The following is a 20,783-nucleotide window of genomic DNA, read 5'->3' as shown; positions in this document are numbered from 1 at the left end:
ATTGTAAGGCACAGTAATAGTAGTAGTGCTTGGGGTTGCGTTATGCATCCAATAGATGGAGCTGGGCTAAAGGGAATACAGTATCACGCCATGATTAACAAGTAATGAGCCATATATAAGGTGCATTGGATTATAAAGCCCACTATCGACTTTTGAGAAAATCGAAGGCTATAGGTGCGCCTTATAGTGCGGAAAATACAGTTGTGTGTGTGTGTGTGTGTATATATATATATATATATATATATATATATATATATATGAATATATATATATATATATATATATTTACAGTATATCTATATAACGCTTTTTTTTTTTTTTTTTTTTTATTAAAAACGCAATCTTTTCACCTGATTCCGATCCTCAGAAAAAATGGCCCAATTTCCGATCATGTGATCGGATCGGGGACATCCCTAGTTAAGACCTACAATACTTTCTCTTGACAGTCATTTAAAAGAAGCCAGTAACACTGACCATTAACTTTCTTAATGCTAATGCCCTTTGAAATAAGGCCTCCCAAATGTGTAGTTGAATAGAAAATATTGGGCCATTATTTGTGGAAATACAGTAACTCTTGACTGCAATTTCACCTGTTTTTACTTTCATGTTTTCAAAACCATACCCACTTCCTTCATAGGAAAACCAATTCTACAAACAACCACAAAGACAAAAACGTTCGCCAAAGGAACACAAAATAAGCAACCGACTCAAGTAAGACTCTGTGGACACTGATGGCGGGAGCTAAATATAGAACGCGCTGCCGAGGATTATCCGTGGTCATGGCTTCTCTTTATTTTCTCTTCACAGATGAGATGGGAAAACGCTACGTGGCGGCATCTGAGTTGCGGCCAGTCTTAAGGGAGGAAAAATTAAATAAAATATCTTGTCTCTTTTTACAAGAAACAATATCAGCATAACACTGGCAACAAAGAGAAAGTGGAGTGGAAAGTCTTAAAGCATGCCTTGTCGCGTGGAGATGTCAAGATGACAAACAGTGACTATAAATCACCACAGAGGTGTACACATTTTTTTCCTGATGTGATGTTGATGTCTTCATATTTGATTTGAATCCTGGCCCTCAGATGAGGCAACCTTCCCTTTTGTATGACATATCATGTAAATGCATGCAAAGTTACGCAATAGGATACTCAGAATAGACATCTTCTGTTGTTATACCTCATGTGGCTTTTGTTTTGCATCCCAAAAGGTTTTTTTATTGTCATGCTAAAATATATATATTTATATATATATATATACACACATATATATATATCTATATATATAGTCTTCTTCCTCTTGAACATTTGTACAGCATATCATGGTCATTTAATGTTTGATTTTGTGACGATGAGTCCACTTTTAATAGGTCTTTTATCGTGAAGCAAGGGCTTCAGTGACTGGCAGTATTTAAATTTAATGGAGAGTGAATACAGAAATTTGTGTGTTAAACTTAACTAAATATCAATGGTATGTGTATTATTTTAATTTCCTTTTGAGAGTAATTTAGAGCGTCTTGTATACGTTGCAGTATGAGTGTTAAAATGATAGGAAATCTGTAAAAAAAAATATTTTTTTTAACATTTCCTAATTTAATGAATATTTTTATTTTGTATTTTTCTTTGACTATATAGCATGGCTATAATCCTATGCAAAATGTATTCTTGAATAGATTAAATGGAGGGCAGTTTGTTTTAATCTGTCAAGCTTTAATATCGTGGGATCCCTTGGAAGCTGGCATAGTGACATTAACTGCTGTAGCTGCATGACTCCTCCTTTCAATACAATGTACTGATGATGTGTGTTGCGATGGGAAACGGACCTGCTTTGTTGTGTGAACAGAGGGACCAGAGTATATAGCCACGATCAAACATAAGACCAATATTTTTTTTCTAAATAAAAAATTTAAAAAATGAACTTTTGGGAAAGTTTTTGTTGAAGTTGTGGTAATCAAATCAACCATTTAAATGTCCTAAGTGCTAATGCACAACTACAAAGCGAGTGACATTGGCAGTGCAAAGCGAGTAAACTCCTACATAGGGAACAGCGTGGGAAAAACAGCAAACAAACACAGAAGTGCAACTCTGACTTGACCTCTTCTCTGCCTTCACTTGTCAATGATGATTCACTCTTCGAGTATTTTCCTCAGCTCACCCTCTACCTGCTCCACAAAAGCCGGGAAGCTGGGATCCAGCAGACAAACACGCACGAAGGCGTCCAGGTCTCTGGGTTGTGAAGGCGCGTGACGGTACAGCCCAGGCAACGTCAGAGGCGTAATTCCCAAAAGGTTCTGATGAAATTTAATACCTTATATCAGTACAACAGGTTCTCAATGCCCCGAGAAAAAAATTTGCGAAACATAGTTTTGTTTTATACTATGTCCCTAGTTCCCAACTTAATTGGAATTGGGGTTTGTATTTTATCGTTTCATGTTGTCTTTCATTTCCACTTATTCTTTAGTGTCCTCCAGCCGTTGTGTCTTATGCAGATGAGGCTTTGTGTCCCGTTAGTTTGCATGGTCAGTTTTATGCTTTTTAACATTATAAGCATTTTATAATGTTAATTTATTAAGCCTTTATTGAGCAAGTGACTTTGACCTGGCGTCCACACACTGTATGTGGACACATTTTGGGTCATTTAGGCCATTAGGTCATTTAGGCCACAATATCATTTGCCAAGTGGCCAAAATATATGTGCACATGCAGTATGTGGATACCAGATCTCAATACTGATATTATTTTAAAATGATTAATGATCATTGTCATATATTTTTTTGTTGAATGAAATACAAAGTTAATATCATTTCTATAAAAATAAAATCTAAAAAATAAAAAAGATTAAAATAAAATTGATTTTTATTTTAATTAAAATGTTTTTTAAAAAATATACACATGTAGTTATTTTCTTAATTAATTGGCCTGTTGATTAAGAATTGTTTTTATTAACTCAAAGAAAAATGATGAATTCGACCATTGGCTGCGCTACACTTCCATTCCGTTGGCAGCGATATAAAATTTTGATTTTCTTCTTTAAATTCTTAAAATAGTACATATTTAAGTAAGCTTAAGTAATTATTTTTCAAAATGAGTCTTTGACTGCTAATGAGTTAACTAAGTGCCCCATTAAGGGCAAGGATTGTGTTTACATACGTTTTTGTTTTTTTTGTGGACTTTTTTACACTTTCTATAAAATATTTTGATTATTTCTGTTGAAGATAATGATGGATTGTTTGATGTCAACAGAAATAAAGTAAATCACACAAGGAAAAAAAACATCAAAACCAAAATCCATTAAATTGGAATTCAGATTTTTATACAGGGGGCAGAATTGTTTTTTTAGGCTCAAACGCCCAGCCCAATTTGTAGTTGGCTAGTAATTGGCTAAAGATAACTTGAATCAAATACATACCTCAGCAAGGCGCTTGATGGACAGCGATCCTTGCACAACCTCTGGTTCAGCTCTGGCTGCCTCACCCTGCTGTGGACACTGCTTCACACACAAAATGAAATGAGAAAGCTGTGACCAGAAACAGCACGACATCGTAGAGTAGAGAGTCCAATCAATTGGCTTCATTACTAATTGAAAAATATCTAGCTCTCCCCTCCCTTCTTTATAGCTCTTTTATCTTTATTGGGAACCCCTTCAGTGTGTCTGTTTGCTAAAAGGTCACATTCCACCCTACTGGCACGGTGACCACCCATGTCTCATCCACTGCATGTCACACATGGGCAACCTAACATAGATATACAGGATATAAAATATTCAAAGAATTACAGTGGACACGTTCCAAAGTAGAACCACCACCTCCCAATAGCATTAGTGTCTAATTGTGATTTACGGTAACAGTATTACAATATTTATTTTTAGCATCGTGTTATTATGGATATTTTCATCAGTTTGGGGTAGTCGCTACTAGTAATCAAATCAGAATATATTCGAATAGAAGGTAATGGTTATATTTTCATTTATACATATGAATACAAAGATATCAGACTGACTAGATAGTTCAGAACATACTGCATCAGTGCATCATAGTCCCTCAAGCTGCTGCGGCACCAATGTGACCTCTAAAGATGACAAAATTGTAAACAGCACCATCTAGTGCCCAAATATATGAAGCTGACCTAGTTGAGACAATCCTCATAAATCAGTTGCCATGAACAGTCTGTCATTATCACTGCGGCGACACGTGGCGTTCGCTCTCAGTATTTTACGTATACAGTAATATATATTAAATTATACGGTTGCCAACTCATTACTCACACTCTCATATTGCAATAGAATGAACATTTGAAGGCGGTCCTTGCCTTATTACTGATTTCCCATTCCCACTAGGTAGATTAGGCTATAAATAACAAAAGCTATAGCAGTAATTTAAATTTTAGTTAACATTTATATATATAAAAAATAAATAAAAAAAACATGATGGACACATGTCATATTGCCGAGTTTGGTTGCCCCTTCTGCCTGAATAGAACACACATATGATTTTCGAAACTCAAATGATGGCTTCTGGAAAAACTGATGTTTTGGACAACATTTTTGGGTGGTGTAATCTGTTTTTAAAAAAACTACTTCAACACAATGCCTCCACCCTCCCTCCCGCCTCCTCCTTTCGTCCCTACTCTTACTGGCAATGAATAATGTTACCTAAAACATTTTTGGGTGGCGATTTTAACTACGTATACATACTTGTTCTCAAAGTCAATAAAATCACATTGGGCTGATTGTGTCCAACCATCAAGGTAGAACTGTACAATTATATTATAAAAAAAAAAAAAAAATCTTACATAATTTTAAATTAAATGAATTGACAAAATGGGTCACCTGTGTCACAGTGACAGGGACGTCAGCTAGGGGCTGATTATTTGGCGGCAGGGCGTCTTCTAGAGTGTTGACGGGCAGAAACTCCCGGAGTCTTTCTGCGGCACTCAAGCACTCTTTGATGGCTTGCGACTTGTTACTGCCGTCAAACTGCATCCTGATCATGCAGCCTGATCCCTGAGGAAACACGTTCAATTTCGCTGCTGTCACTCCCAGCTAACAATTGAATAATCACTGTTATTTGTTTGTTGCCTTTTTGAAATCAGCATCTCATTAGAACCGAAAGAAGGTTGTTGTTGTTTTTTTTATGGAACAAAAAGCCCAAAAAATATAATGGGCAACAACTGACAGGCACAATATATATATATATATATATATATACACATACACACACACACATATATAGGAGTCATGGTCAAAAACCTCACTTTGACAGTTTTGCGAAGCATCAGGTTGTCTGATTTCTGGTGGGCTTTGAGCACATTTCCAGCACCAATCAAAGGAAGTGTCTCCTGTAACAGCAAAAATTGAAAATGAGTAGCCTATGTATCATATTGTATCGTGTAATATTCATTCTAAAGTGAGAGACGTCACTACACAATGTCATTTGATGTTTGCGCCATTACTAGTACTCAAATCTGTCAGCAGGGGTCTCTATTTTCTCAGTTACTTTTGAGGACGTTTTGGGCTCTGGACTGTCGTTCATTTGACGGTAGGATTAATACAGGGAAAAAAAGACGATAGGAGTCACCCTGGTCAGTGGATTAGGACCCCTGCCTCAAAGATATGAGGTTCTGTATTCTCATCTCTATTTGAGCCTGTTTGAACCGCATGTTCTTATGAGTTTTCTTCAGGTACTCTGCCTTCCTCCCACATTCCATAACACACGAAGTTCAATGAAGACCCCATAGTGTCCTAATATGTGAACGGTTGTTTATCTATGTCTATGTGGCCTTTGATTTGTCAATGATTAGCAAGTAAAGATTCATAGTTGAAGGGCTTTAGGGCACTCTATATTGCATTTTATTAAAGATTTCAATGTAATATGCTGGTTTATTTTTTAGCTTATTCCAAAAACATGTAATTATAACTAAGCCTGTCGCAATATGCAATAATTCCATTTATTGCACGCTAAATGAAAATGAAGGTGGTAATTTTTCCGCTGCGATTTATAGCCTCGCGTGCATGTGCGTGCGCGCGTGCGGCAAACGTGCTGTTAAAAGTTCGGATTCCTCGTTACCAACTGCGCAAAATGCATCTTCGTTCCAGGTCCGGTGTAGGTTCACTATCCCCTTCCCCTCACTATCCACTCGCTCTCGCTATATGATTGGCCGAAGAGTCGAAATGCTCTCCTGTGAAATGCCTGTTTAAAAATGTTCCCGTTATTACTTCTTGCGTTCGCTTAAAAGTGCCCATTTAAAAAGGAAAAGCGATGGATGATACTACACACAGAGCGTATTATTAACAAATGCTAAAGTTGTATAATCATATAGCGAGAATAAGGAACGTCACGGACAAGCGCAGGCCCCCGCGAGTGGATAGTGAGGGGAATAGGATAGTGCGCCTACACCGGCAATCAATAGCGCCGGAGCCAATCGTTCCCATTATATCCTACTGTTCAACGTAAACCGGCCGCGTCAGTGCTTGACTGTGGACCATCACCGGCGCGTCGGTGTTGTTGACGTGTGGCCGCTCCCGTCAAGGATGACATTTCCCGCAGGACGGCTATTTTTCGGCACAACGCCAGATATTTACAACGAAGTCTGCCAAAACATTGTTACCGACTTGGCTGCTACAATCAACCTAGCTTTGACAACGGACAGCTGAATGGACATGATGAACATTGAGTGGCAAATTAAGAGCGCTGTGCTTCAAACTCGTCCTGTTTATGAAAGTCGATTGTCATATGCTGGTGCTGTGCAGTAATGAGCAGACGTGACTTCAGCGGTGTTTGCTATCTTTTTTAATGCGCGCACACACTAGATATCATGAAATAGCAAACTAGATGTGTATACGTCCCGTGCCATTGGCTACGTGAGCCCAGAGTGATTATGGGACACGTAGTCCATATACTACATCGATGAATTCTAAACTGTCATGACTGAATGTCAAAGTGAAAAGTTAAAAAGGTCAAATATATCCATAACAGTGACTATAGATAATGTTGCAAATATTGTTAATTCAGTACGTGACACAGATGGATTCGGACCACAAATAGGATGTCTTGCTCATGTAGTAAACCTAGCTGCTAAGAGAGCTGTAGCAATCAACAGTGTGCCCCGCCTCACTTTACAAACAGTAAAGATTTTTCTCAGCACTTTTATACAATTTTTTTTTCAGATCAGTAAGAAGTAAGCACATAAATATTATGCACTAAAATGCATGTTTATATGATGGCAATTTAATTTTTGCTCGTTAGCCAAAAAAAAAAAAAAAAAAAACCCGAAACAAAAAATACAATTGTTTTTTTTTTTTTTCAGAGCATTAAATGAATTGAATTGGATCGAAAATTGTGTTCCCCGTACCAAAAATCATACCGAACCGTGACTTAACTGTATCGTTGCATCCCTATGGAACACCATTGCAGAAGCTATGAGGGGGAAAAATTTTCATTTGCCTAAATGCTTAAGTTATTAAGTGCAATTTTTTTTTTTTTTTCTTGAAAAACACATTTCATTCATTCTGCGTTTCTGTGCGGTATTAATGTTGTTGTCTTTTACTTAAGAGGCATGGTCTATTGTTTTTAGTTGTGATTTCTTAAAAAGTATTTTTTAATTTAATTAAAAATAAATATTTATCGCGTTTAAATGGGTGTACTTGATCTATTCATATTTACTGTATTCTCACTGTGTTATTGTTAATTGGTTTAAAAAAAAAATTGGTGGGGCGCAATAATATCGCATATCACAATAATTTATGAGATAAATTATCGCACACTAAAATTTGTTATCGCGACAGGCCTAATCATAACTCAAACCTTTACTTAATTTGACACAACATATAGGATTTGTATATTACAAATACGACACATACAGTACATGTGATCGAAATAACCCAGAATTGTACTTAGCAATACATAAAGGTAGCATGGTGGGTAAACGATAATCTATGTCTTTGTAAGATGCCTTTTTTTTTTTTCTATTTTTGATCTGACATAGGTGAGGATAAGCGGTTCAGAAGATGTATGTATATATGCATTAATGTAATTCAATGAAAATCATTAAAAAACAGATGACTGGTTAGCTAGTCGGTTCACACACCTTTATCTAGTGCAGTCTTTTTCAACCGGTGAGAAATTATCTAATGTCGCATATATATACACTTATTGTAATGTCCGTAACTGTGCCTTTGAAGGAGCCATCAGACTGCAGAGTGGTGACGTAGCAGGAAGCAAGCAAGGAGGGAGGAAGAACGGCGTGAGAGCAAGTTAGCGGTCGCATGTTGCGTATGCCGCTGTTATTTTGTTTATTATTTTCCATTGTTGCCACTATAAAGTGGGAAAGTCATCACCGACTCCTCTCCTTTCTATTTCCCCATTTGGGAATATTACAATGTTTTTTTTTACGTCGTCGGGCGGAGTTGCAGTAGGTAGAAAGTTCTTAGTCGTGTGCAAATGAGCAAAGTTTGCTCGTGTCGTGTTCAAAAACTGCTTGGATTTCTAGCCATCAACAACCTTGCCGTCCGCGACAATGTGGACCCCAACACGTCTACTGCACATAATTTCGTTAGACTCGTCATGTGTTAATATACTCGAACTTTTTATTTTATCCATATGTGACGACCGTCAATCCCAGTTCTTGAACGCGACACGAGCAGCACAGTGCCATGGTGTCAAACAAGTTTAAACGTCATCTCCAAACGAAACACCCGTCGCTTCAGAACAAGTTGATGGACTATTTTGTTCACCTTCGTGAAAACACAGAAACAACCAACTTTTTTTGTAATATAAAAACTATGAAGGAAAATGAGAAAGCCCTCAAAGCCAGTTACCCTGTTGCTAAATCCAAAAAGTCAGACACCGTGACAGAGACATTAACTACTGTACATTCACCTGCAAAGCCATTGTCTGCGAGATGATAGGCCCTGATGTGGTTAAAGACATTGCTCAAGTCCCCCTGTCTGATAATTCTGAGCTTTTGCAAGCCTAACTGCTATAAAAAAAATAAATTAATAAATAAAAACACTGAAAACTGCTGAAGAACAAGGCTTTGTGTTCATCTAAACAGGCTCAAGTTTCACACTGAGTATGTATACATACTGAGAATTTATTTTACAATTGAATATACTGTACAGAAAATAATTTTGGAACATTTTTGGTTTGTGGTGTGCCGCGAGATTTTTTCCAATGTAAAAACATGCCGTGAGTCAAAAAAGGTTAAAAAAAAAACACTGATCTAGCGCACACTCGTGAAAAGAATTGTTTAATTATTAAAATGAAAAAAAAACAACTGAGAAATATCCTTTTTCTGAAGAGTAATACTGGAGAAAAACTCAAATAAAAGCTAATATTTACCAAAAGTACACAAAATAGCAATTCACTAACATTTTGAAATACTCATAATATTTTAGCCAATAAAATGCAAAGTTTCCCGCGTACTTGTTACATATTGTCTTATGAGCTGCTATAGACAACAAATGCAATAATAGATCCAACAGGGAAAACGGGCTTCGAATGTGTCTGAGACAGAGAAAGGCGAAAGACCGCATTAGACTGAGCAGGTATAGTAGCTACAAAGACTGTGTGCCTTTAATTTTGCTAATATATACCTGTTTCGTTTCTCTGGCGTACACGCGTGCGTATAACTGACGTCACAGTCGGCACACACTGGCTGTGCTGTTAAGCGGTGTAATTTTTTGGGGATTCAAACATTATTTACTCCATTACCAGAGTTCTTACAAATGAGCTGAAAAATGAGACAACAATAATCAACAATAATTTTGTCAATCCCACTAATTCTGACAATTAAGTAATCAATTAATGCCGATCTGTGGTAAAAAGTAAATGTCATTTTTGTAGACTTGCATTCAAACCGTCTTAAAAACTGTACCCTGCTTTATTTTGCTGATGACACGTCTACATCGATGCTATGAAGGTCTTAACTAAAGTCACACTATTCTTCCAAGCAGAAAAAAATTTCCAGTTCCAGGCATCCTTTCCCGTCGAGCCTTATCGTGTGGCCTGTAGGCCTTGCTAAGCTGACACTATTTGAAACTTTCCTGAGCGTTTACATCTTAAACCTTAAATAGAGCGCTATATCATCCTGGTCAAAAGCTAGTCGCAATATCCCAATGGACCTGAAAATCAGTCTGACTCCTCCACACCAGCTATTTGTTACTCAAAATATGGATTTTTTTTTTTGTTTTCTTTTTTTTTTCCATTTAACACAATGGTCAGACGCATACAGTTGAATCTTTGTGGCCAGTTTCAGGTTGCTGGTTAAGAGAATTGTGGAAACTAGAGCCCGATTTGAAATAACAGAAATGATTTGGTCAAGGGTAAAACTTGCCAGCCATTTTATTGCTCCAAAAATACCCACCATGTATGACAACTTTAACACCGAGATTATTATTTACTTTTGCTATCATTTCCGTGCATGTGATAAACGCACCCATCTCCCAACCAGCCTCATCATTTGGAAACCGGCATCACTAATTAATTGCAATGTTATTAAATGTTGCAATCTATAATGCAGGCAATCTACAGTATAATAACAAGTGTGACACACTATAAATTGCCAACATCGCGAGCATGACATTTGCAGATGCAGGAGAGTCGTAATTTATTTTGTGAATTACAAAGCAGCTAGTAGAGGTATGTGGCAAGCAGTTTCATGGATGAGCACGTTGCAGATTCCAATGTGTGCATGTGGAACATCAGAATTAATTGCTGCATTGCGCCAGATCTGCGGCGGCAGTTCTACTATGGCAAAGTCGATGTATTCGGCAGTCTGAGATTATCGTCCAACGAAGTGATGAGCAGCTGGAAACTTTTACGTCTGGGAGTTTCTCCCTCAAGGCACAGGAGGGATTTAAGACCTCTTTTGTCCCTCCTGACACTGCGGCAATCTTAAAACAATTAAACAAACCAAACAAAGCCTGCATGGGATTATAACCTCGTTAGCCTTTCGGAAATGTGTTATCGATGGCGTGACAAACAAGTAATCTGCAAATGCATGTTGGTTTGCGTAAGGTCAACGTGACAACAATGGAAACTTAACAAAGCCAGTGAATGTACCTGTTAGTTACATTTTGACATGACCAATTACTCTACAACTCTAATGTATACGATTTTAATGCTCCCTCATGTGGTTTGATACAAAACCCAGCTACAGTGGTACCTCGACATATGATCGCTTCGACACACGATGTTTTCGACATCCAACGTAAAATTTGACTCACCATTTGTTTCTGAATCCGACGACAATCTCTCAATACAACGACAGGACAGTACCGAAGACGGGTGCACAACGGATTTTCTTGTGAGAGAAATCAACAAAGGTTCCAAGAAGGTAAGTGCAGGTGGTGAAGGGAAAAAAGGTGACGCTTACCCAGAAGGTCCGCCCAGCTACGAAACCCTGAGGCGCAATGAAGGTGAGGGGCCGGCTCTCAGCAGCCGGATGCGGTATGGAGCCAGCCCAAAAGCCGCTGGGGAAGTAGCTGCACGGCTTTTAACCGCTGGAGAGCCAGCCCGAAAGTCTGCCTCGATCGGCGGCCGCGCCAGGGGCAAGGAGGCCCTGTACACGCGAACCGCGGTGCTTTTGCGCGATTTATTTCAGAACTTGTGCAACACAACACGCCAACTGTCTGCTCCAGTTGACGGCAACAATAAAACATTAAAAGAAAGTAAAATAGAACCGCACTCTCTATCTCACCGTCACATCAGCAACGCAGTGCGTTCAGGTAAAGCAAAAAAAGTCTGCCACATTAGAACCCGATTCGTCTCATTATTACAGGAATTATTATTATTCCAGTTTTTATTAATAATTTATGTTTTTTGCTATGTGTAATTGCCATTTGTAATAGTACCAGCAGTATTTATTAAGGATTTACTGTAGGTTTTCGGGCTGTGGAACGAATTAATGGAATTATAACGTATTCCTGTTGGAAAATCCTGCTCGACATTAGTGTTGTATCGGTCGTGAACGATTCGTTCTTTTTGAACGAATTGTTTGGGTGAACGAGACCGAACGAATCATCTTCTGCACTGATTCGTTCTATGAAGTTGGGGCTTGCCTTGTTATCTGCGTGGGAGGGCGTTGAGCAAGCGGCAGCGTCTACTGACATAGCACACGACCAATCAGACGCCAGCCTCATCGCGGGCAGGGGAGGGAGCGGAAACAGAATCAGGGCGTCTGTCACTCACTTCCACGTGTGGCCAATAAGCAGCCAGCATGCAGGCAGGGGGCAAGACTGAATTATGTCACTTCCCGTTCACTGACTCTCCGTCCTACCGAGAATGCTTAGATGATTTGTTCTGCTAGACTGCTACGCTAATTTATAGTCAGCCTACACCGGCAGTCACGCAGCAGCGCTGCAGCAGTGAACAAGCTAAGGACTGAAAGGAAAGGGCTTTATCACATATTCTTTCATGTTGAGCCTATCATATGCTACTCAAATGCACAAAAATCACCACATAAACACAGTGGGCAAAGTTTACTGTGCTTTTCTCAACAGACTCGAGACTACATATGACGACATTGTATCCACTTTACAGTACGTTAAAACTTTCGCCAGTAGCTACAAGGCGATAAGGCTGAGCTATGGATACGTCGCGGGGGCGGGCGAGAAAGCTGTCAAGAGACTAGCTGGACTTCATGGCAGCGAAATTTATCTAATCTATGCCCATGGAAAATGACTATTTAGTATGATCACCATCATACTGATTTGCTATGAAACGGTAGTTTCATGACATATTTTTCCGAGTTTTTTTTTTTTTTTCTCCGTGTCACAGCTTGTCGGGTTGGGGCGCAAATTAATTAACGTTGAGTCCATCAGTCCATCCTGTGCGACTAAAGCGTCCAAAAATTAAACGCGGGGACGTAGGATGTATATATATGTGTATGTCTCCATTTTCTTAACATACCAATGAGAGTGGAATGGTTACATTGTAAAGAGCAAACGATTCTCTTTTCGTCAGCATTTGGCGATCTGAGATCGGGAGGGGATGACTGCGTGGAGTTGATGGGATTATTTATATATTAATACGAGTGCAAAAATGACATTTCAACACGATTTTTAGGTAATATTTTTTCGAGTGTTGTTTTATTTATTTATTTTCGTGTCAGAGAAGCCAAATAATAATAATAATAATAATAATAATACATTTTATTTATAACGCTGATTTAATATTTATTAATATACATAATAAATTGATTATTTATTAATATTTTTTATATTTTCTTATTTGTGTACAATAAATCTCACTCAACCGGAAAAAATAGCCGAAGACAGTTTATTTAAATTCCACATTTATTTGTTCTTCAGCCGAAATGATTTGGTGGTATATCAAATGGCTTTCACGAGCAGCCAGCTCACGTAAACACGCATTTAAACTACGAATACGGAAGGGAGCGTGCACGTAATTTAGCGTGATTGAAAAAGTTTGTGCTTAAAAAAAGGGGGAAATGTTTAACCGTTTCCTATATCAAAGTGAAGCAAGCACAAGCCATGGCTTTGATCCCATAGAAATATGATAGACACGGAAATTCTCATTGCTGCAGCGGCTGGCTGCAGAGACGAGGCAGTGAAAAAAAAAGACAGAAAAACACAGTCTGTCACTCACTTCTGAATCTACGAAGAGAGCGGCCAATGAAAAGCCTGTGTACTGTGCAAGAGGGGGCGGGACCAAGCCTTCCTGTTCAGTTATATATGCTAAGCGGTCTTTTGGTGATTCGTTTGGCAACGTCACTTCCCGTTCACTGACCGAACGATTCATTGGGGCGGTTGTGGGTGGGGGGGATGAGGAGGGCGAACGATTCGTTGAACGATTTGTTTGAACGAATCTTTTTACTGAACGAACCGGAATTGATTCGTTTCCTCAGGTGAACGACTTTTCCCGTCACTACTCGACATATGACCATTTCGACTTACAAACAAGGTCCTGGAACGAATTAACTTCGTATCTAGTGGTACCACTGTATTTGCATTTTTTTTACTCCCCTGAAAGACAACGTTTAGTTTATGAAGGTTCTGAATGTTGATTAGGTTGGATGTATTTTTTCCAAAACACCAACATTTTTGGGCAATTAGTATTTTCTAAATGTATCATAGCAGAAAGGATTGAGAAAGGAATTAATACTGTATTTGCAAAAGCATGAAAGCAGCAGCAAAAATTTAAGAGTAACATTAATCATTCTCTTACCAAGCATTCTTGCCCCTGTAAGACCATCAAGTATCCAGAGTCCGAGATCATGAAGATGATTTCAGGCCCTCCTTTTTTTGCTTCAAAAATCTGTCAAGTTTGAAAAAGATTTTAAAAAGAGTCTTAAAAGGGGACAAAAGAAAAAAATGCATTATGTACAAATAACACAGATGGAATTCAAACTGGCAACCATTTAAGCTCTCTGAAAAATTAATGTATGTGTTAGTGATGAAGTCTGGTGCACAGGTAAGGAATTTAGAGGCACATGTGGTGGTGGACTTTGCAAATCAATAAAGCATATTCAACCACCACAAATGTGCTCTGGAACGAGTCACCTTTAGTTGTCACTGATGTTGATAAACATGGCATTCTCCTTAGTTGAAATAATTATTTTAGTTTAACTCTTATACCACAAATGCAATATTAATCAGATAAGAGTTTTGATTAATGTTCTAAGTAATATCGCAAAACAAAACGAGGTTTGGTCCCCCTTTAAAACATACGGGAATTCTAGAACTGTACTTCTCCAATCAGACAGTATTGGATATTTGGAATCTCTTCATACTAAAATATTATCAGCAGTTAACTTGTTTTCACACTGAGTTTAACCATTTGAATTCTTTCCTGGAGGGGAGAAGAAGATAAAGAGACAGCGGTTAAATGTAATCACAGCTAATTGAGCCCAACATGATCTCGTTGTCAAACAAACACATCATTGAATTTTTTCTTCTCACTGAAGCGAGTTAGCAAATAATTGGGCGAGTAAACAGCGTCTTTTTTAATGTTTTTTTTTTTTTTTTTTTTTTTTTTTTTTTTTTTTTGAGGTCCTGCTATTATGATGCATTTTGGATCACTGTCACTCTGTGATAGCTTGCCAGGTGGTTAAGTAAAAACACAGCCATTGTAATTGCTCCTATTGACAGATAAAAGGAGAGGGAATCTTATGGCATAAACTAGGAAATGAACCATATTATTCTTTTCACCCATTCCGTACATTAACGTACTCGACAACCATAAAGTGAAATGAATTAACTTTCAAATGTGAAATAAACCATAAAGATACATCGTTCCAGTCGACCAGATAATACATTTTAAAGCGTATTATGACACTTAATTACAACTACTACAAACAAACTTGAACGCTGACTAAAAAAAATAATTAACGTGGTAAATGGAAATGTACCTTCCAGGATTCCCTCTTGCCAGTCTCACCGGGATCTTGAATAAGTCTTCCATAACGTTTCAAACGCCACTTCACACAGCTGGCCATATGAAATTATTGGTGTTATTACTCAATTATGCTATATTTCTCGTGTATTCCTTTGGGTAAACTGACAATAATGAGATGCATTTGCGTGTTGCGATTTTTTTGGTTATTTCAGTGTTTTTCGGCGAGTGTTAATCAAGTTTACAACTTTACGATTGGAAAATGTCGCGCAATTGTGTCCGACGAAGCGCCTTACTTCAAGTTTTTATTGTTACATAGTTCATCTACACAAATATTACTATTTACTTTAGTTTATTAACACACTTTTTAGCTAGCTAGCACAGAAACAGGTGGTCGGCTCCGATTCACTTCCGGTCATTGCGTGTTACTTGTTGCCAGGCAGAAATGGCGAAGTGTCCCTCGGCTCAAACGCCTTTTTATTTATTAGGCAACATTAATTTAACCTAATAGCATTTGATTTGCAGCCAAGAGGTCAAAATCTCCTTTGAGGTAACTACCAAGTACTTTTATTTTGATGGTTTGGATCACCCTGAATGATTTATCACAGTTAATGATTTTTTTCAAAATTTCTCAATTTAATTTCGGTAATTTCTATAACTTTTTAAACATTTTGAAAATCAAAGTCAAATTCAATTCTTTAGTTGTGAAATTCTTTTTTTTTTTTTTTATTTATTTAAATGTGCCTGCCTAGCATGACTACTTTCCTTCTTTGCTTTCATGAGTGTATGGCCAACTTTCATTTTATACTTAATTACAACCATGTTGATTTTATTTTAGTTGTTTTTTTTGTTTTTTTGTTTTTGTTTTTTTTAAATAACATTTGTTTAAAAAAAACAAAACAGAAATTGAATAGTCAAAACTCTATGCCCTGCTTTCCCCTGTGGGCATTGTGAATATTCAACTTCCTGTTGCTAAATCACAACATTCCCCAAATAACCAAATGTATGACCTACACGGAATAAGCTTCACACGCAATGGAAAAGCCACAACAAACATAAGAGAAAACTGTAAAATATTATTGAGTGTATGTTTAGGGTTTGAAAAGTATGATAAAGTTAGTAAAATTACATAAATGAGTCGTTGTGGCATTCATTTGGTGGGGTGGGTGGAGGAGGGGGGGGTAATGCCTCAAGTGGAAGTGGTAAATAGATTTAAACAGTTCCAGCAAAATCACATGAGACTTCTCAATTCGGTTAAGCATCTCTAGGCTTGACTTTACAAAATCATGCATGCAAATATTATTATAAACATCGATACCGAACTAGTCCAATTGTGATTAACCGTTTACAGAAGAACCTAGAAAAATGCTACGCATTAGCTATTCAAGAAGCTATCTGGCAGCATGCATTATAATGATTCTGATTTTAAGGATGAAGGGCTTTGGTTGAAGTAACAATACAAAATTTAAGTGTTAAAGTGTTGAAAATTTCTCCGTTTTTGGGTTTTCTGAAACATGATGGTTCAAGGTTTGCGCCTGCTCCAGTGAAATGCTTATAATATACTAGTACAGAAATGCTTCCTGCTTCTTAGTAGGAAACTCATTGTAGAGGTCAGGTGCAAAGTGTCAGTCATGCACTGACGGTCCTGGATCGATTTTACTGGGGCGGCCATGCAGGCTGCATCCAGAGTTTTTCCAGAGGGGCACATATAATTTGTCATCGAGGGTTTCAGATAAAGTTTCCTTGTTGAAAATTCAGCCATAACAGCTATTATTGGTATAGCGTACGTGTGGTGGTGTGGGGTGCCTTTCAGGAGGTGGTTGGGTGCACCTTGGGGACAATCCAAAGAATTGATCACTGCCCCCCCCCCATAGAACCCCCAGTTTTGTCATGCCACCAATCGACTAAGGCAGTGGTCTCCAAACTATTCCACATAGGGCCACAGCGGGTGCAAGATTTCACTCCAACAAAACAAGACCACACCTTTTCATCAATCTGGTTTTTTATAAGTGTAATAAGTTGATTGCAGTCAGGTGCTGCTTGTTTTAGTGGAAACCACATTGGTTAAAAGGTCTGTGCTTGATCGGTATGAACAAAAACATGGACCCACAGCGGCCCTCGAGGAGCGGTTTGGAGACCCCTGAACGAAGGGAAGATTTAGCTAACATCCTGTAATCAATTGTTGCAACATTTGATGCTGGTCCTGGATGTGGCGCTTGTTTGATATGGAATAACTGATGCTGGGGCGGAACCTAGAAGGGGACTGGTTGTGCGGACACACTGGGGCCCGGGCCTTTAAGGGGCTCGGCTTTTGGTGTAAAGGGGGCACCGGTGGGTAAGTGTAGGTTCTCAAAATAACGTCTGATGATGCTTGGAGCTCTGGTAGAGTGTGTAAGTGTTCAAAATTCTCCTGCCAGAAACCCCCACCCTTAGTTGGCCTGGGCAAAATTTCCACTAGCAGGATTTGATGTCCTTTTTGTTTTTCCAATTTTCAATTGATTTATTTCTTTATTGAGAGCGTTTCTATCAAAGACAGCCTGATGGACATGATTGTCACACACTATTATTTGGTTGCCAATTTCAATTTGAATGGGATTTTCTGTATAAATAATGGCAACTTCTGAATGAAATTTAAGTGTTTTTAATTAACTATATTCATAAACATGGGACGTTGAATTAGTCGATATATTAATTTTATCCCAGACAATAGTTATAGGTGGTTTAATTACCTGAAATGTTTCGGCGAACATTTCCGCCTTCATCAGAGAGTCGCTGGTGTTGGTGTGACGCATCTTTATCAGTTGATGGGTGAAGGCTTGACTCACCTGTCAGATTGACAGGCAAGTCACGCCCTCTGCTGACGATTCACCCTTCCAGGATGCTGGTCCAGGTAGTAGAGAGCATGTACGGCGCTTCATCCCTGTTGATGGTCCCTGGGCCCCGCTTGCGGATCTCAATGGCCTCCCTGATCCAGCGCTGTTGTTTGTTTTCTTTGGTGCGGATGCCTTTTCCCAGTCCATGATGTGGTTTTCCCTTTTGCAGTGATCGATAATGGCTGATTTGTGATGTTCTTGTTGTGCTTGTTATTTTATTGCCCTTGTTTGTCTTATCGTTGTCTCCTTTTCACATTCCTTCTTGTGTTCTGTTTTTCTTGTAAAAAAAAAAGCTCCTCCCTGTCTCCCCGATGTATGATTTATTGCATGATTTGCGTGGAATTTTATATATGGAGTTACATTTGTTTTCTGGGTGGATTTTGTCCTTTGGATGGACCAATATATGGCAGAGCGTTGTGTGTGGTTTGACCAGTGTGTTTATATGTGAAAAAAAGTCGACTAATCTAAAAAGTGTAGACAAAATGAACTCAATACAAATATGGCACGTTAAAGCAACACTAGGTAACTTTTCAACCTTTATAAAATATTTTCATATTATTGTTACTAATTATATATAAATATTTGTGATGATATGTCGACTGACAACTAGTTGAATGACACCTCTTTTATATCTTGAGAGGGTCTGTATGGCTTTCACCGACACAAATTAACTTTGAGGAGGGTGGCAGGAACCCTGCCACACAAAATAACTACAAATGTGCTTACTACTTTACGGCAAACGTCACTTGCTCCTTTGATGCAAACAACGCAAATTCTGCAAAGATGGGAAAACAACAAATGATTCAAAACATTTTGTCCAAGGAGGAAAAAACAGGGAGCCATCCAGATAAAAGATAAAAGGATACTCAAGAATAAACATTGGCCTGGCTTTCACTCGCTTGCATGACGCAACTCAGTTTTCATTATACCTAAAGTAATGCTTACCAAAAGTTACATTATTTCAGCAATTTTTCAACTTATATATATTTTCTTACTTGAATTCTAAACCTTATTTTTAACACAGCAAGGGAGTCATAGCTTTTTTGGTTGAGATGATAGCGTATTTATTTATTCATTTTATTTTTTAATAATAATAATAATAAGATATATTACATTTTATTTATAAAGCTTTTACCAATGCTCAAAGACGCTTTACAGTTGAAACAATGAAAAGGCTCACACAACGTGAGCAGTACAAAACAATAGAGAAAATAATTATAAATTAAAAGCCAATTTAAGAAGGTGAGTTTTTAATAATTTTTTGAATGTAGAAAGATCTGAACAGGTGCGGGGATGGGTTTAGGGAGTTAGTTCCAAAGGGAAGGGGCAGCAATGGAAAAGGCTCTTTCCCCCCAAGTATGGTGTGTTATTTGTGGGGGGAGTGCGAGAACGTTTCCATTAGATGAGCGGAGGTGACGGGAGGGGTTGTGGGGACAGACTCAATCAAAATAATTTTGAAAGACGAAGGGGATGATCACTTCATTGATAATGAGAACACTTTGTAATCTAAGGTCAATTTTATTTATAAATGTATATTAGTGCGGCTACTGTGGCTATTTCTGCTGTTAATTCCATTAGGGTTCATAATTACAGTGAAAAGACGATTACTATAAATTGTATATATAAAATCTGTTTTCTAGTATTCATTTGAGATTTGTTAGGTTTGTGTTTGCTTTCTCCTAGTGTCTCTTCCCTGTGATTGCCCATTGATTTCATCTGTTTCGCCTTCTCCTTGTGTGTCGACCAATCTGCTGCCTCTTGTGTCACACATCTGTGCCTCATTGTCTCGTTACCCCAAGCCTCTGTTTAAGCTCCCCATGTGCAGTCAATTCTTGTTGCGTCATCGTCAATGTCACGTCTATGCCAGTGTCCATGCTGCCTGTGTTTCTGTTCCCTGGATCTTATAGTAAGTTTTGATTCACAATTGTGTTTGTAAGATGAAGCCTCGTGAGGCATTGAACCACTTGAGCCAATTGGTTCGAGAAAGGGTTCATTTCTCGAAGCTTAATGTGAGCACGGTACCCCCTACTGGTTAGGTGTATGATCACAGTCAGTTGTTGTTCAACCACATGAGTAATTTGTTGATTTTGTGTGTGTCTGTTAGGAAGGTATTAATTTACAACATATTGTTTGACCAAATCCTCTATGTACATAGGTTATCACATACTGTATGTATATACATTGATCTCTCACTTATCGCTGTTATTGGGGACCGGAACCAACCGCAAACCGCAAAATAGGATAATTCCCCCATTTTTTAACATACTTTTTTTTTTTTTTTTTTAGTGTATCTATAATATCAATAAGTGTATATAAAATCCTATAAATGCATATGTTATCATTAGAACATAAAAATATAATTTGAAACATAAATATTAATATAGATAACATACATAAAATAATATATAAAAATAAATAAAACATACTGCAGCCATTCTTTTATATGATACGTGTGTGGGGGTGAGTGTGAGTGTACGTAAATATGAAAATGAAAATGAAAATGTACATCAAAATCAAGTGTACTAAATGTTTTTAGAACTTTTATTCCTATAACAAGATTA

The 20,783-nt window shown here is 38.0% G+C and overlaps 3 protein-coding genes across 7 annotated transcripts in view; 2 read left to right on the top strand and 1 right to left on the bottom strand.

Annotated features, from left to right (window-relative positions):
• Positions 1-1,901, top strand: part of nptnb (neuroplastin b) — a 40,785-nt gene extending 38,884 nt beyond the window's left edge. The window contains exons 8-9 of the mRNA XM_057850955.1: positions 638-711; positions 808-1,901. Coding sequence (XP_057706938.1) covers positions 638-698 — 61 coding nt within the window. The 3' untranslated portion in view covers positions 699-711; positions 808-1,901. The remainder of the gene's footprint in view (positions 1-637; positions 712-807) is intronic.
• On the bottom strand, positions 365-15,803 carry rec114 (REC114 meiotic recombination protein). 4 transcript variants are annotated; one of them, XM_057850995.1, is made up of 6 exons: positions 15,714-15,803; positions 14,183-14,272; positions 5,250-5,333; positions 4,825-4,998; positions 3,406-3,486; positions 365-2,287 (listed from the first exon to the last, which is right to left on the bottom strand). In XM_057850995.1, exons 2-6 carry the CDS (start codon positions 14,231-14,233, stop codon positions 2,123-2,125), a joined length of 555 nt encoding a protein of 184 aa, XP_057706978.1. In that variant the 5' UTR covers positions 14,234-14,272; positions 15,714-15,803; the 3' UTR covers positions 365-2,122. The 4 variants fall into 4 exon arrangements, with proteins under 4 accessions (XP_057706978.1, XP_057706969.1, XP_057706950.1 ...); XM_057850986.1 differs by lacking the exon at positions 15,714-15,803 and adding an exon at positions 14,686-14,855; XM_057850967.1 differs by having other exon boundaries at positions 377-2,287; positions 15,366-15,783.
• A 1-nt stretch (position 15,804) lies between these two features.
• Positions 15,805-20,783, top strand: part of LOC130924392 (potassium/sodium hyperpolarization-activated cyclic nucleotide-gated channel 1-like) — a 270,629-nt gene continuing 265,650 nt past the window's right edge. Inside the window, exon 1 of one of the 2 annotated variants that reach the window (XM_057850949.1) lies at positions 15,805-15,899. The gene's annotated coding sequence lies outside the window, so the exon portion shown is untranslated. Of the gene's footprint in view, positions 15,900-20,066; positions 20,129-20,783 lie in introns of those variants that run through there. The other variant, XM_057850945.1, reaches the window with a different exon arrangement.

This window comes from Corythoichthys intestinalis, chromosome 1 (genome assembly GCF_030265065.1).
Source record: "Corythoichthys intestinalis isolate RoL2023-P3 chromosome 1, ASM3026506v1, whole genome shotgun sequence".
NCBI lineage: Eukaryota > Metazoa > Chordata > Actinopteri > Syngnathiformes > Syngnathidae > Corythoichthys > Corythoichthys intestinalis.
The sequence above is the reverse complement of the archived record's forward strand: the minus strand, read 5'-3'. Positions and strand labels throughout refer to the sequence as shown.